The sequence below is a fragment of the Paramisgurnus dabryanus genome, chromosome 20, assembly GCF_030506205.2.
Source record: "Paramisgurnus dabryanus chromosome 20, PD_genome_1.1, whole genome shotgun sequence".
Taxonomy (NCBI): Eukaryota; Metazoa; Chordata; class Actinopteri; order Cypriniformes; family Cobitidae; genus Paramisgurnus; species Paramisgurnus dabryanus.
The window spans coordinates 24,891,520-24,905,501 of NC_133356.1; the positions used below are offsets into that span (position 1 = coordinate 24,891,520).

The 13,982-nt window shown below is 34.7% G+C and overlaps 1 protein-coding gene across 1 annotated transcript; it reads left to right on the forward strand.

Moving 5' to 3' along the window:
- Window positions 1-6,983: 6,983 nt before the first annotated feature.
- Window positions 6,984-11,542, forward strand: LOC135787344 (uncharacterized). Its single transcript, XM_065297265.2, has 9 exons — window positions 6,984-7,087; window positions 7,211-7,330; window positions 7,463-7,563; window positions 7,658-7,828; window positions 7,996-8,110; window positions 8,305-8,421; window positions 8,509-8,661; window positions 9,213-9,331; window positions 10,930-11,542. Exons 2-9 carry the CDS (start codon window positions 7,286-7,288, stop codon window positions 11,084-11,086), a joined length of 978 nt encoding a protein of 325 aa, XP_065153337.2. The 5' UTR covers window positions 6,984-7,087; window positions 7,211-7,285; the 3' UTR covers window positions 11,087-11,542.
- Window positions 11,543-13,982: the final 2,440 nt, after the last annotated feature.

The window sequence follows — 13,982 nt, forward strand, 5'->3', positions numbered from 1 at the left end:
AATGTTTATTACACACGCAGAAACACACACTTAAATGAAACAGGAAAAAAGGTTTTCTCAGTTATCTAAGCAAATACCTATTGGTTTCAATAGTATAAACCTGAAGGTTACTAATATTATATACTTGTTCCAAATGTATAGCCTACTGTATGTGAAATAAATAATAGGCTACAATATTTCAAAATGTTTCATTTTTGCTTGCAAAATAAAATAAAGTTATTGCAGCATGCAGGCTGCTACCAAAAAATATATTTTAGGTCCTTTAAAGAAATATACAAAAATAAAATATATTTGAATTACTGTTTTAAATTTAGAATGACTAAATCTTTATTGTTTTACTCTGAATAAATGTAAGTAAATTACAATTGGTTAATAACAATTATAAATGTCAAAGTAACTCTTATTTAATATTGTAATTGAACATTTCAATCAGGACTACAAAATTTAAGTGAGATTTAAGTAGCTTTGGGAGAATTTTTGGTACTTATTCATGGCTGGCATACCACACAAATAGTTAAAGTAGACTTACCTAAACTGTACTACCCATGCTGTGCTTCAAAAATCTTTAATTAAAATGCCTTTGGGAATTTAATTATGACAAACAAATCTTTACCTTATGATCTTGCATGGGACACTTCTTGTCTGCTGTTTAGTTCATGACAAATACGGAGTTTTTAAAAAGACAAAATTCAAGAAAAAAAAAACTAAAAGAGACTGGGTACTGTGCAAAAACTTTAATAAAGAACAGCAAGCAAAGACACTCAAAATTAAACAGTTGAAGGGTGCTTGATAATGTAAAGGTGTAGGCTGTCATGCTGAAAACTGGTTGGGATGTGGGGACTTGTGTTGGAATTTGCTGGCAGGCTCCTATGTGTCATCCCAGGTTTTTCCACTGTAATATAAGTGCAGATAATGTCATTAGAACACATAGTACAAATGTGAGGTACTTGTACTTAGCTGGCATATTTTTCTCAACATTTTCTGGTGACTGTAGTTAAAATAGTACTTTAAAATAAATATCCATACAGTTCCTGTATATTGAAAGCCATCCCTGCTGAAAAAAAAACAGCATACACCAGCATAATTCCCATGCATACACCAGCATAATTCCCATGGTCACCAGCAAACCAGCACCAAAACACAACTTTCCCATCTGGCTTGTGTGCTGGTTTTTCCAGAAGGGATGTACCTTCAAATTTAGTGATTTCAAAATGTATTTATTAAAATGAATTATTAAGTTGTCATTAGTGAGTTAAGGATATTCTCCTATTTGTTAAGGTAACTAAGCTATTTTATATAAGCGGAATAAGTTAAACAATTTCTGCATGTTTTCATGTGTTCCAGATCTGGCACGTTAGATAAGGATAGTGTCTGCATCACTTCCACTCATCATTGCTCTCCTCTTCCTCACAACCCTGACTGTATCCACTTCACAAAATTCCAGGATGTTAATAGATTATTCTACATACAGATAAGATAGATCATCTCCCATTCCAGATTCAGGATCACCCTCTGTTTAAATCCAGACTAACTCTTTAAATACTATTTATTTTTGCTGTCAGGATCAACATGTCCAGGGAACTTTATCTAACAGACATCACTGCCTACACTGTATTGGTTATGGAATGGACTATTTGCATTTCAATAGAATAAACATAATAAGGTAATAAAACATGACTTACCACACAGAGCACGTAACCAGTGAACTTTCAAAATTTGGCTTTCCTCTACACAAACACACACACAGACACACGCACGCACACACACAGACAAAACACAATTAATAATTATTTACCTGTTGAAGCAATTACTGGATATTATCTTTGAAAGGTCAGAATCAGTCACTAAGACAAGCACTCATCTTAGTAAATAACATTTTACCTCATTTATCTGTTCCTCAGTTATTTTATCGAAAAGGAAACCTTCTGCCAACTACATTTTCAGCAACCTGAAATGATGAAAAGACAAAAAGTTTATTAAGCCATGAATGCCATGCTTTGTAGGTGAATCACATGAGTCCATATTTATGTGAAGTGATATGCAGTCCTTTCCATTAGTGTCAAACAAATTTGTGCTTGTTTTTGTCAATCAACCAAAATGATATTACGCAGTGCCCGAAAAAAGTCCCCTGCTATTGAAAGATACTAAGGGGACTATTTTCGGGCACTGCGTTATATCATTATGCCTTCTGCAGCCATGTTACGACAGCAAAGTCCTTGATTATTACGACAGAATAAGAGTATAGTTCCTAGAAATATCAGCTGAGAAAATCACAACTTTTAATTTTCCGTCTGTCTTAGTACACGATGTAACTACAGAAGAGTCAAGTTTTAAATAGGAAAAATATTGAAACTCTTTGGTTATTTTTTGGTGCGATGCTAATGGCCTAATCAGATTCAATGTATTATGCTAAGCTATGCTAAAAAAGGTAGTGCCAGACGCGGAGATCAGCTGAATGGATTCCAAAATGGTAAAACTTACTGCTGGAAAATTAGCAAAAAAAAGTGAAGTGTCCATTTAAGTCAGGAATTTACATTGACCACAGTCCTTGGACATTGGGCTCTAAAACACTGTGAACTGGCTAACAAATACCTGGTTAGCTAAATGAATTTAATTAACATGAAGACATATTTGACTAGGAGCAAATTGTGGAGTAAGATGTAACAGGAAAAGTTATCCTTTATTCTGTTCTTCACCAGTGGCCACTTCTGAGATTTAGAACTGGCAGAGACAGATGCAAATCGAAGAGAGACAAGTGTGGTATAGTGGGAAGAGGTAGATTTCTTTATCTTCCTCTTCCTCTGTGGCAAAAACTTAGAGCATGGCAGTGGAGGTGGGGAAAAAAAGTGGAGAGAAAATTGTTGTAAAAGCAGTAGAGGTAGTAGGAGCAAGAGAGGTTGGAGAGAGTCTAGAAGACAGAAGAACAAGATTTAGTACAAATATAGCCTCAGACTTCTTGGTGAGGTTCTCCGGCCATTTCACAGCAGGGCTCTCAGGCCGCTCCATGGCGAGGCTCTCAGGCTGCTGTCCTGTGGAGGTTGCTATAATACAAGTTTACTTTCATCATAAAATCGGTACAAATCAACAAAGGAATATACATGTATTTTAAATCCTAAATTTATAAACATAAACATTACTCTGACCTTTTGTCAAGATAAAGCCCTCCGCATCTCCTCCAAAAAATTGTAGTGACAGGAGTGGGGTGCCAATGGGTAATAATATATGCAACCCACTTATTCGAAGCCTTTTTATCCTGTTTCCCAATAAATAAAACTGGCTTGGCTCGCACCTGAAATGAACAAGTAAATGAGGTGTTACCATAAAAGATTAAAAGAAATATTAGTCTTGAACTGTATCCACCTTATTTTTGAATGTGGACGTAAGTGATTTGACGTATTTCCCTTCTTTGTGCAAGACCTCCGTTTCAATAACCAGCCGATAGAAAACAGTATCGTGGAAGCACACATAAAACATGATTTTAACAGTAATTGTAAATATTTACTACACCTGCCATGTATGAACCAGTGTGAGGATTAAAGTGTTTTGATATATCATATGAAGATATATTCAGTGATTTTGTGTTGTTAATCGGGGGTGACGTGTCTTCAGTGTGCAACTATAAAAGCACAGGGACATACCAGTATCTTTACAATGGGAAAGTCAGTGGAGAGTTTGTACATGGAATATATCAAGAAGACTTTGTGTTTTTAACTTTTTCAGGCAATGGTCTAAATTGTCCCTCTGGTGTTTTTTTAAACAACAATTTTTAATAAAAAATTCAATTTTAGTTTTTATGGCGATACATCATGCTTCATGTGGTCTGACAGTCAGCAGTATCTTTCTCATACAACACATTGTAAGTTATTTTATCAAACCATAATAAACATATTAAACTATTTTTTATATTGTTTTCGTTTTATGAAAATATGATTACATTGTTTCTTACGCACTAGATGGTACCAAGGAGGTAAGATGAGAGATATGAGTTGGAATTATTTGCTTATTTTAAAATTATTTGCTTTTTAATTTAAAACATAACAAAAGAACGGACAAACACAATTAGAACTGTTATGAACATTAAAGCTCCCGTTCTTTCTGTGTTTTTAAAGCTTTGATTGTGTTTATAGTGCGCAATATAACGTGTTCATGTTTCACGTTCAAAAAAACGCTGTATTTTTCACATAATTTACTTATCTCTATAGCGCTGTTTTCACTGTCCTAAAAATGGGCTGAAGTCTTCCTTGTTATGTGAAGTACCTCCTTCAGAAATAAGTAACGAGTTCTGATTGTGTAGTTTGTTTAGTGTGTTGTGATTCAATAGCAGATTAGCTTGCCGTTAGCTTAGCTGGCCACTGATGTATTCCTGTGGGCGGAGTTTAGTCAAAAAACTGTTCTAGTGACATCATTAAAGCAGAAAGTAGAGGGCTGAAGTCCAAACCGGCCGTTCGCTGTAGGCTTTGAAAGGCGAATTCTGTTAAAGAAAATAAATCGACTGGCAGTGAACTTTCAGCTTTATCATTTTACAGGTATTATTTATGCTATGAAAGCAACATTACACACTAACTAGGGTTTAAAAATGGGATCAGAAAAAACGTGACCTTGTGAACGTGAAGCAGTTTATGTCATATATATTCTGTAATGTAATCACATTTTTGTAATAATATATAGCAGAATAAATAAAACAGCTAAATCGGCATATTTTTATGAGCATAATATTATTTGTTTATAAACAATTATCGTATTTATTGTTTACTGGCAGTTTCTATGAAAGGTTTTACTGGATGGATGTGTGGATACAGATCATACGACCAGCATTTGCTTTTAAGGACAGATTTCCCCCAGTGTGTGTGTGTGTGTGTGTGTGTGTGTGTGTGTGTGTGTGTGTGTGTGTGTGTGTGTGTGTGCTGTCGGAGATAAAGAGCATTACATTTTCACCAGTATTCTCCATCAGTCTTGTCAGGCAGAATGTTTTCCACCCATTTAGTTGGTTCTGGATTGTACTATGTGTATTAAAATGGGCTTGGGCAGGTGAAATTTTGCTATTTTAAGGGAAAGTACAGAAATGGAAAATAATTTTACATTCGCAGTGTCTATCGTAGGCTCCTATATAATATCTGAAAGAGCACTTAAATTATTTGTTATTTCATATTAAAACATGACAAGCCACAAAAGTAGTGCTGGTATGAATTAAGTTGTATTGTTTATTATAGATCATTCTGGGAGTTTATTGTATAATTTTGTGTGGATTTTAAGTAATTACTGGGCTGGAAAACAAACCAATCTGGCAACACTGTTCTTCATCTGATCATGTTGGCTAAAAGAGGCTTAATTGTTGCGAGCTAGTGTAATCTAGTGTAATATAGGTAACATATCGCTACTGAAAATCTTGCATTTCCCTGTATCTTGCATTATCAACTTATTTGCGACAAAAAATAGTTTAATTAGCTACTTTTGCTATTAGCCTATGCATATGTGGTGCAACAAAGTTATTTGTTTAATGACTTATATAATTTACCATCCTAAGATTGCTACCTTATAACGTTACATTAGAATGTTCCAAACACAACTTATTGTCACGATTAAACATTTCTTTGCTGTGTAAATGTAAGAATTATCTCCATCAACTTACCGAGTGGAAATCGCAATGGACCTTGGCATCGTCGCATTCGATGACGTCAGAGTTGTTAAATTACAGGATTTAAAATAAACAAATTAATAATTAAACAACCCATTAATTAATCGAACACAATCGTATTATAGTAAAATGTATATTTATATGTATATTTATTACCATCAACGAGCCTTCGATAAAAAATATTTGCCACCCAGCATGCATCACGTCTAAAGTTAATCAAAGCACTTACCTACATGATCAGAAAACGCTTAAAATGCTACTCCCACGCGCCGTGGAGCGTTGTTAAAGTCACCTCTGAATGTTGTTTTATCTGCAGTTGAACGCGGTTTAAATAAAGCTTCCCTCTGAATGTTGTTTTAACCGCATTTGAGGGTTGTTAAACTCACCGCTGAATGCTATTGATCCTGCAGTTGAACGTTGTTTAACTCACCGCAGACCGTGCTGTTGCAGTTCAGACTGCGAGGGATTTTTAAAATTAAAAACCAGTTGACTGGCCAGATAAATATTGACTTGCGCTGGCATAGATCATTTATTGTTGCCTCTTCCTATTTATTCTTATTTATTATAGTCTGTAGAAGACGTCATGTGACGAGCCCTGGCAGCAACCATAGCAACCAAAAACGTATCAGTTTTACATTATTCTGGCGAGATCTGAAAAATCTGCGTACTGCGTAACATCGAGCAAGCGAGTGATTATGTAAATTCACTGAGTGCATATTATGAAAATAAAATATATATTTCTCGCTAGAAATGTAATCAAAACTTATTTTTATGCAGAAACTAACTCACAATATAGATTTTTCCCCTAAAAATGAGAGAAATGTCCGCCATGTTTTTTGTTCTCACGGCCGGTAGCTTGAAAGTCACGTGATTTGGACGAAAGAAAAACGTAACAGTCATACAATTCAAGGGCCATTAAAAGAATAGGCGAAAAAAAATGTAACAGTCATACAATTCTAGGGCCATTATTGTAATCCCTCTACGTTTTGCAAATTGGACCAACGTAGTCAGGGTACGTTTTTTCATGAGACTGGGTTGCAAAAGCACGACAACACAAAGATCTGAACAGATAGAGAAATTTCTAAGGAGCACTGAGAATATGATGTTTAGTGAGATGAATCGATTAACACCTGTACTTAAAGATGCTGGGCTGCTGAGTTACCTGATTCAAAGTTACATCCATCACCTGTTTACTAAGTTGGACCTGCTTGTAAACAAAGATCTTTCAGTGAATGAGACCTTCTGTCTTCTGCAATGGGGAAAATGTGTTTTGTTCAGGTACTGTATGCTGATCATTACTGCTCACATCTCTGTAGATTTCACAAACTGATTGAATAATACACTTGATTATGTTTTAGTCCAGACTTACAGGATGTCTTCAGGGCCTGTGACCCTCTGTTGATCTCAGGATGGTTAGAGAGAGCAAAGCAGAAGATCCTGACCATACTGAAGGTAGGACATGTTTGTATGATGTCATATGCTCCACGCTTACTCATAATTCATGCATGAAATAAACTATCAACTGCATTTATGAAGATTTAGGAGTGAATCTCTGTCTCTATTAAACTGCCACAGGATGAAATTTCTAGGGTCTTAGAAAATATTCTGGACTATGAGGAGGAAGATGATGAAGAAGATAATAAGAGGTCAATGGATGATGAATGGTTCATCAGGGTGCACACTGATGTCACTCAGGTATAGGCTTTAGAGTGAGATAAATGATAAGGTTGTAAAATGGTTGTATAGGTTGTTACATGGATTAAAAGTTGGTGTTTTTTTTCAAGATGATGCATGCATTTATACAATATTTGTGTTCTGTCTTTACAGTGTTTGATACCTGTTATTCAAAATGCAAACAAATTTAGCCCGACTTTAATGAATTCGGTACAAATTCTCTGTCTTGATGAGCTTTATAGTTTTGCTCAGAAGTAAGTTTCTAAATTGTGATTTTCTACAACATCTTTTTTTTTTTTTTTTCTGTATGCTGTATATATGAACTGATATAAATATACATTTGTTTAGGTATGTAAATGGGGAGATGAAACGTCTTGAAAACCTGCAACTCATTAACAAGAAGATTAGTCGCAGAACCAGCCTGCGGGCTAAGAGGAATGAACTTCTTGAAACCCTGCAGCCACTTCAGGAAAACATTGTTTATCTGTGTAAGACAATCAGCACATGTATGAAACTCAGGTATTATCTATATTAAACAATAAACATATTTATGACTCCACTGTGTAATGTTTTCTATTAGCATACTTCATACCTGCATTTTGATTAATAGAAAAGCACCTGTAAAGTTCACCTCTTTACTGCTTGTTTTGATGCCAATTTTTTATATTTTCTTCATTTTCTTTTAGATGTCTGCCTGTCAAAATCAGTAATCTGGACAAAAATGAAAGTGTTGATGTCTTAAAACAGCTGGAAGATCATGTTTTATCCCTTGTGCAAAACATGATAAAACACTTGGCACAAGTATGTTATTTTTCATCATCAGCTCTGTTCACGATCACCTACAGAATCCTCACCATTATGACATAAAGATACAGTAACCTAACACTGATACATTGTTTTTCTTATATATGATGTATTGTGTATAGTATTTTGTGTTTAGGCTTTTTGAAAACATTTTAAATAATTGTGATTTCTCTTAAACTTTATATTGCCAGGTAAGTTTAGAAAGTTATTTTGAAAAATGTGACGAGCATATTTATAACCTGACAGAGGAAATTGAAAAGCTGTGTGAATCTCTGCCTCAGACTCAAGCGGCAGAAGAGATAAGAACGGTAAGTTATAAACAAAGATTGTATTTAATGTAGCCTAATAATCTCAACCTCAGTGTGTGCCCCTTATTTCATCGTTTTGTCTGATAGATCATTGGGAATCTAGCGTGCAACTGTGTTTCTCGTGTGTATTTGGATTGCCTGATGAAGATCAACTTCAAAAAGTTGCAGAGGAGATGGGGAAATGTTGAAGAAAGGATAAGACAAGATGTTCAAAATTTGCATGACAAGTTTTCTCATCTGGTAAAAAATATATTTGTGTTTATTAAAGTGTTTAAGGCTTTGTGTGTTAATAAAAATATATTCTTAGCTACATTCTTAAGAATGTTACGCAATTGATAATCAAAACCCTTTCAGTATATTCAGTATGCAGTTTTAGCATGTAGTATTCAGTAGTGATGCACCGATGTATCGGCTGCTGATATTTATCGGCCGATTTTTGATGAAATTGAAACCATCGGCATATCGGCAATAGCATGAGAAAGGCCGATACCGATTGTTTATTAATTAACTGCATAAAGGCAATGAACTGCATGTCTGTTGTTCAATTAAAATTATTTAATGTTCTGGTGTGCACTACAATTAAGCATCGACAGAAAACCTTTGTTGAGCTGGCTCAAATTTCTTGGACAATAAAAGAAGTCCAACTTTTTTTGAAGTAGCAATCGGTGTCGGCATCGGCCAGAAGTTGTCTGTTTAAATCGGCATCGGCCCAAAAAATTCCTATCGGTGCATCCCTAGTATTCAGTATTCATGGTCAAAAATGTAGGCTATTCATCTTTTGTTTTCTCCAGAATGTCGATGTTGAACAGAATCAGCTCCTCATGAGAATGAGTGAAGTTTTGTTTTATTGTGATGTTGAAACACTGAAGTTTACCTGTGGTACTTTGTTCAAAGACTTTCCAGAAGACAGGTAAACCAGCTTAACACCTGACTAGTTTTATGTAAATGTAAATGTGTCTATTTGGAGTTGACATCGCTCACAGTCAACCACGTTTTAGAGTGGCTTATATTAAACACTATTACAACCAATAAACAAACTTATATGTCAGCTAGTAGAATAAGGCAGATTTAATCTCAAATCAAATAAATATGCCTACGTTATGTGCACAAAATGCATTTAGTGGCATGAAATCTAATTTTCAAAAAACAACATGCATTTACATTTGGACATGCAATATACATGTCAATGAAACAATGGCACATCCTAATTCCAATATTTAATTAAAATGTGTAATGTGGGCATTCTCACTCACACTTGAAACATTACAGTGTTTGAAGTCTGTATGAGTTGTTTAATTCAAACAGCACTGGTACTTTGACTCTTTTAGTCACTTTAACTTTTTGTGATTTTTGGTCATGGGTTGTGTTACTTGTGTTACTATATAATTTCATAAAGCAGTCAATAAGCAGTCTAATTAATCATACGATTACTTTGTTATCTGATAAAACATCAAACTGAATGCACATGTAGCATATTTTTAGACAGGTTCACAAAATAACTTATGACTAGTTTGGATGAGAAATTGATGCGGGTCACAGACACATTCCGAATAGCAATATCCCATAGGGAATTACAATTTCATTTGAACTTTGCCAGGCGCCATACTCTCAGAAAAAAGTTGTGACATTTCAGAAAGTACACATTTGTGCCTAAAGAGTGCATATAAGTACCTCAAAAGTGAAACCTAAATGGTATGTAGGACATTTTAAAAGGTAATGTCCTCCTTGTAACAGCTTTTTTTTGATAGTGCAAACACATTACCAGTGGAAAAAAATTGCAAATCGGTAGTTGATTTTGTGATTTGAATATGACAGGGTTTTAACTTGTATGACATGTTCAGTCCATTTGCAAATGGAAATTCCTTTTGAAATTTGGCAGATAGTGTATACGTTCGTGGAAACTAATGAAACAAATTATATTTGCGTTTGAATGTCACGATTTTTACAACTACAAATAGAATTCTTTTTTGCAAAGCCACAAAACCCAAAAAGCCACTTCTGTCAAAAATGCTCTCAAATACTTTAGCTTCAAATCTGCCTAATCCCGACCTCAGGCCAGTCAGAAATACCAGTTTGTTGGCAGAATTCATTAAAGGCACACAAGGCAAGTCTGAGTATTATTTCTCTACTAGCTCCCCCTAGTGTCTGGGAGTAAATGCGTTCTATATCTAAGACTATACGAGACTGAAGGACACCGGGTCGGATACAGCGAACTTGCAAGTGGGGTATTCTTCCTACAGACGGTAGGGGCGGGCGAGAGAGTCTTCATTCGTCATGTAATGAGTCATTTAACCATATACCGACTTACGAAGATGATTTATTAACATAAAAATGCTGCCTTGTGTCCCTTTAAGAGTCTGATAAGAAAATGCGCATGTACAAGAAAACGTCAGACCCACTTACATCTGAACTATTCAATTGTGAATACAGTTTGCAGCTAGTTTTAAAAATAGTCCGGAAATTAGAAAATGTGTTTATGAGAAATAAAATCTTTTCAATGTTTTCCAGTGAGCAATATTTGCCCCGGCTGCTGCGTTGGAAGAAGACGTTATCAGAACAACAAGTGAAGGAAATTTTGGATGTGGGTCAAATGGGATGTCAAAATCCTGCATGTGACAGCCGTCCCCAACCTCTTATGGACCTTTGCTGTTGCCTAGGTTTTTAATAACTAGACATCGTAATAAGCTGTAGTACACTGTACTAGTAGTACAGCTAGTCAGCTTTTTACAAATGTTGTACACATTTCATGGTATGTCTGTTTGACAAACCATGACATAATTAAGTCAACAAAGACAGTCAATTTGTTTTGACATCAACCTAATACACTTTTGTCTCATGTTGTTTGAGTGAGTTTAACGCACCAGGGGGTATTCCAGAAAGCTGGTTATGGGACATGCCCAGGTATGTTTGAAATTTAAAATGTCTTTATGTATCCCTGTGTGCGCCCATTAGCTCTTGGTTACCAGTAGAGAGTTAATTGAACTTACTCTTATCAGGTGTTTTGAAACCAACATGATCAGGGTTAGCAAGTTTTGTTTTAATTAACCGAAAGTTTAGGGATTCGCTGATGATAAGTTAAACCCGCTTTCTGGAATACACCCCTGAAGTGTGTGATGCACAAAGCTATAAAAACTCAGATTTTGTTTGTTTATTACTACTAATTGAGAATGTACTTATTCTTAGTTATATGTTGTGTATTCAGGAGTGATGTCTGAATTGTAAATTAAAAACATTCTTTTGAGTCTGACCTTTTATTGAGTAAAGTCAAATCACACTTGTTATTAAAGTGCTTTTTTATAATGTTTAATAATGTTTCATTATCATTGCTATAACCATCTCCTACTTCATTGCAAACAAGTTTCAGGGCCTGTTTACAATAGAGCATTTGCGTTTTAAAATGACATTTTAAAATGAAAACGATCCTCGTTAATACTGGCATTTTAACTCTTTCAGCGCCAGCGTTTAAAAAAAAAGTTGCCAGCCAGCGCCAGCGTTTTTCATGATTTTCATCAAGTTTAATGCCTTCCAGAAAATGTTCTTCTTTAAATATATAAACATACAATATACCAAATGAAAGAACAGACCCTCTGCTTTCAAAAAAAAAAAAAAACTTTTTCATCCTACACTGTAAAAAAAATCCGTAGAAATTACAATGTTATTGCAGCTGGGTTGCCGGTAATTTACCGTAGATTTAAATGTATGTTATTTACTGGCAAGAGTTTGTTCAAAGTTAAATAAATTTTAAATATTAACAAGTCTTTATCTTTACAGAATAAAACTATACAATAACAGCCTCATGCAAAGCATTCTGGGAACCAGAAGTCATCATCAACCTTTTTCTGTTTTTTTGCTTCAGATTTTGTTTCCCAGAACGTTTTGATGCTGTTTTTTTAGTTTTACTCTGTAAAGACAAAGACTTGTAAATGTTAAATGTTCATCTAACTTTGAACAAAATTTTGCCAGTAAATAACATAAATTTAAATCTACGGTAAATTACCGGCAACCCAGCTGCAATTTCTACGGATTTTTTTTTACAGTGTACCTTCAGTGGTTCTTTTGCAATCAGCTTTTGAATATGGGTAGGTTTCTGCAAAAACAACACATTTTGAGCAAAAAGCAGAGATAATTCAATTTTTGTGATGGACTTTTCATAGAGATCCCATTCAGAGCGATCTTTAAAACAGACACAGACATGCAGCAGCTTGCCATAGGGCAATACTTCCGGGTTTTAAAAGTTGTGGATAATTGCGGTATTGCGGAAAGACGGAAAATCTCGTCATTGGCGGGGAAGCGTTTTCTCTTAATTGACGAGATATCTCGTCAATGGCGGGGAAAGAGTTAAAAAGTATCTTCATCCACACTATACACGACCATAAACGCATGAAACCTGACCAATCACGTAACTGGGCATGCGCATAAAAGTGAAAAATAACAAATTACTCTAATAATAGCTTACCTTTGCGCATTTATACAGCCTAGGGGTGTGCGATATTGACAAAAATTCATAGCTGGATCCTTTGCCGGCAATTGCGACAGACACTATTTTTGAACCTATAACAATGTGTTTGGGAAAGTCTTATATTGTTCTAGCCCCCCCACAACATATTAATATGATTAATAGGTTAATGTTGATGTTATAAACCAAACAGAAAGGTCTTTATGATTTAAAAAGGAAGCATTCAAATGAACAGTAGCGAACTTGAAGCAAAAATAAATTTCAGCAAATGCAAACTTCAATCAAACATAATAAGAGGTGAAGTATAGCTTTAGCCTACAGAAATGCTTATTGCTTTAATGTAGGGAGTTCCTCTTCAGCCATTTCACGCTGTTAACATTATAATAGTTCATTGTTCGCAGTTCATATTTACGGTCTTTTCGTACAAGCTGACTGTATTCTTAAGAAAAACACCAAATAACTTATCTTTCCTTACCTGTCCCTGTTCAGTGTGCGATTAATTAATAAAAAATAATATGATATTAATTTTTAAAAGTGTGCGAGGTCCCTGCATATCCTCCGCTAGCAACACAGAAACAGCAAAAAGCGCAATCGGCTAAACAAGCATTAAATATTAATAAGACGTTGATTTTATTGTTTTTATTAATTTATATTCACAAAACTTATCAACAAAACATCAATTAAAATTAAGAGAAAAATTATATGAAACGAAATTCATTTTAAAGTAGCAAACAAAACTTAAATTAACCTCGAAAATAATGTCTGACTCTGACCCATTACAATTCTCCCTTCATATTGGCCTTTACAACGCCCTATATGGCGTTATGGCGTTTAAAATTATCTTTCGTAATAAGCTAACTAAATTTTAACAAAACAAACAACATTACAACAATATTCAAACCCAACAATACTCAAACATAAATATAAAACAGACATTATCTATAATTATACATGTTAAAACAATCTGATATAGCGTTTATAATAGCTGGATGGTAGATGTTTACTATTTTTGGCAAAACATCCGTTGCAAACCTCCATTTACCTGAATAAAAATAATTTTTACTTTGAAAATGATGCGCTGTCAGGTTAACATTAGCTGTTCATT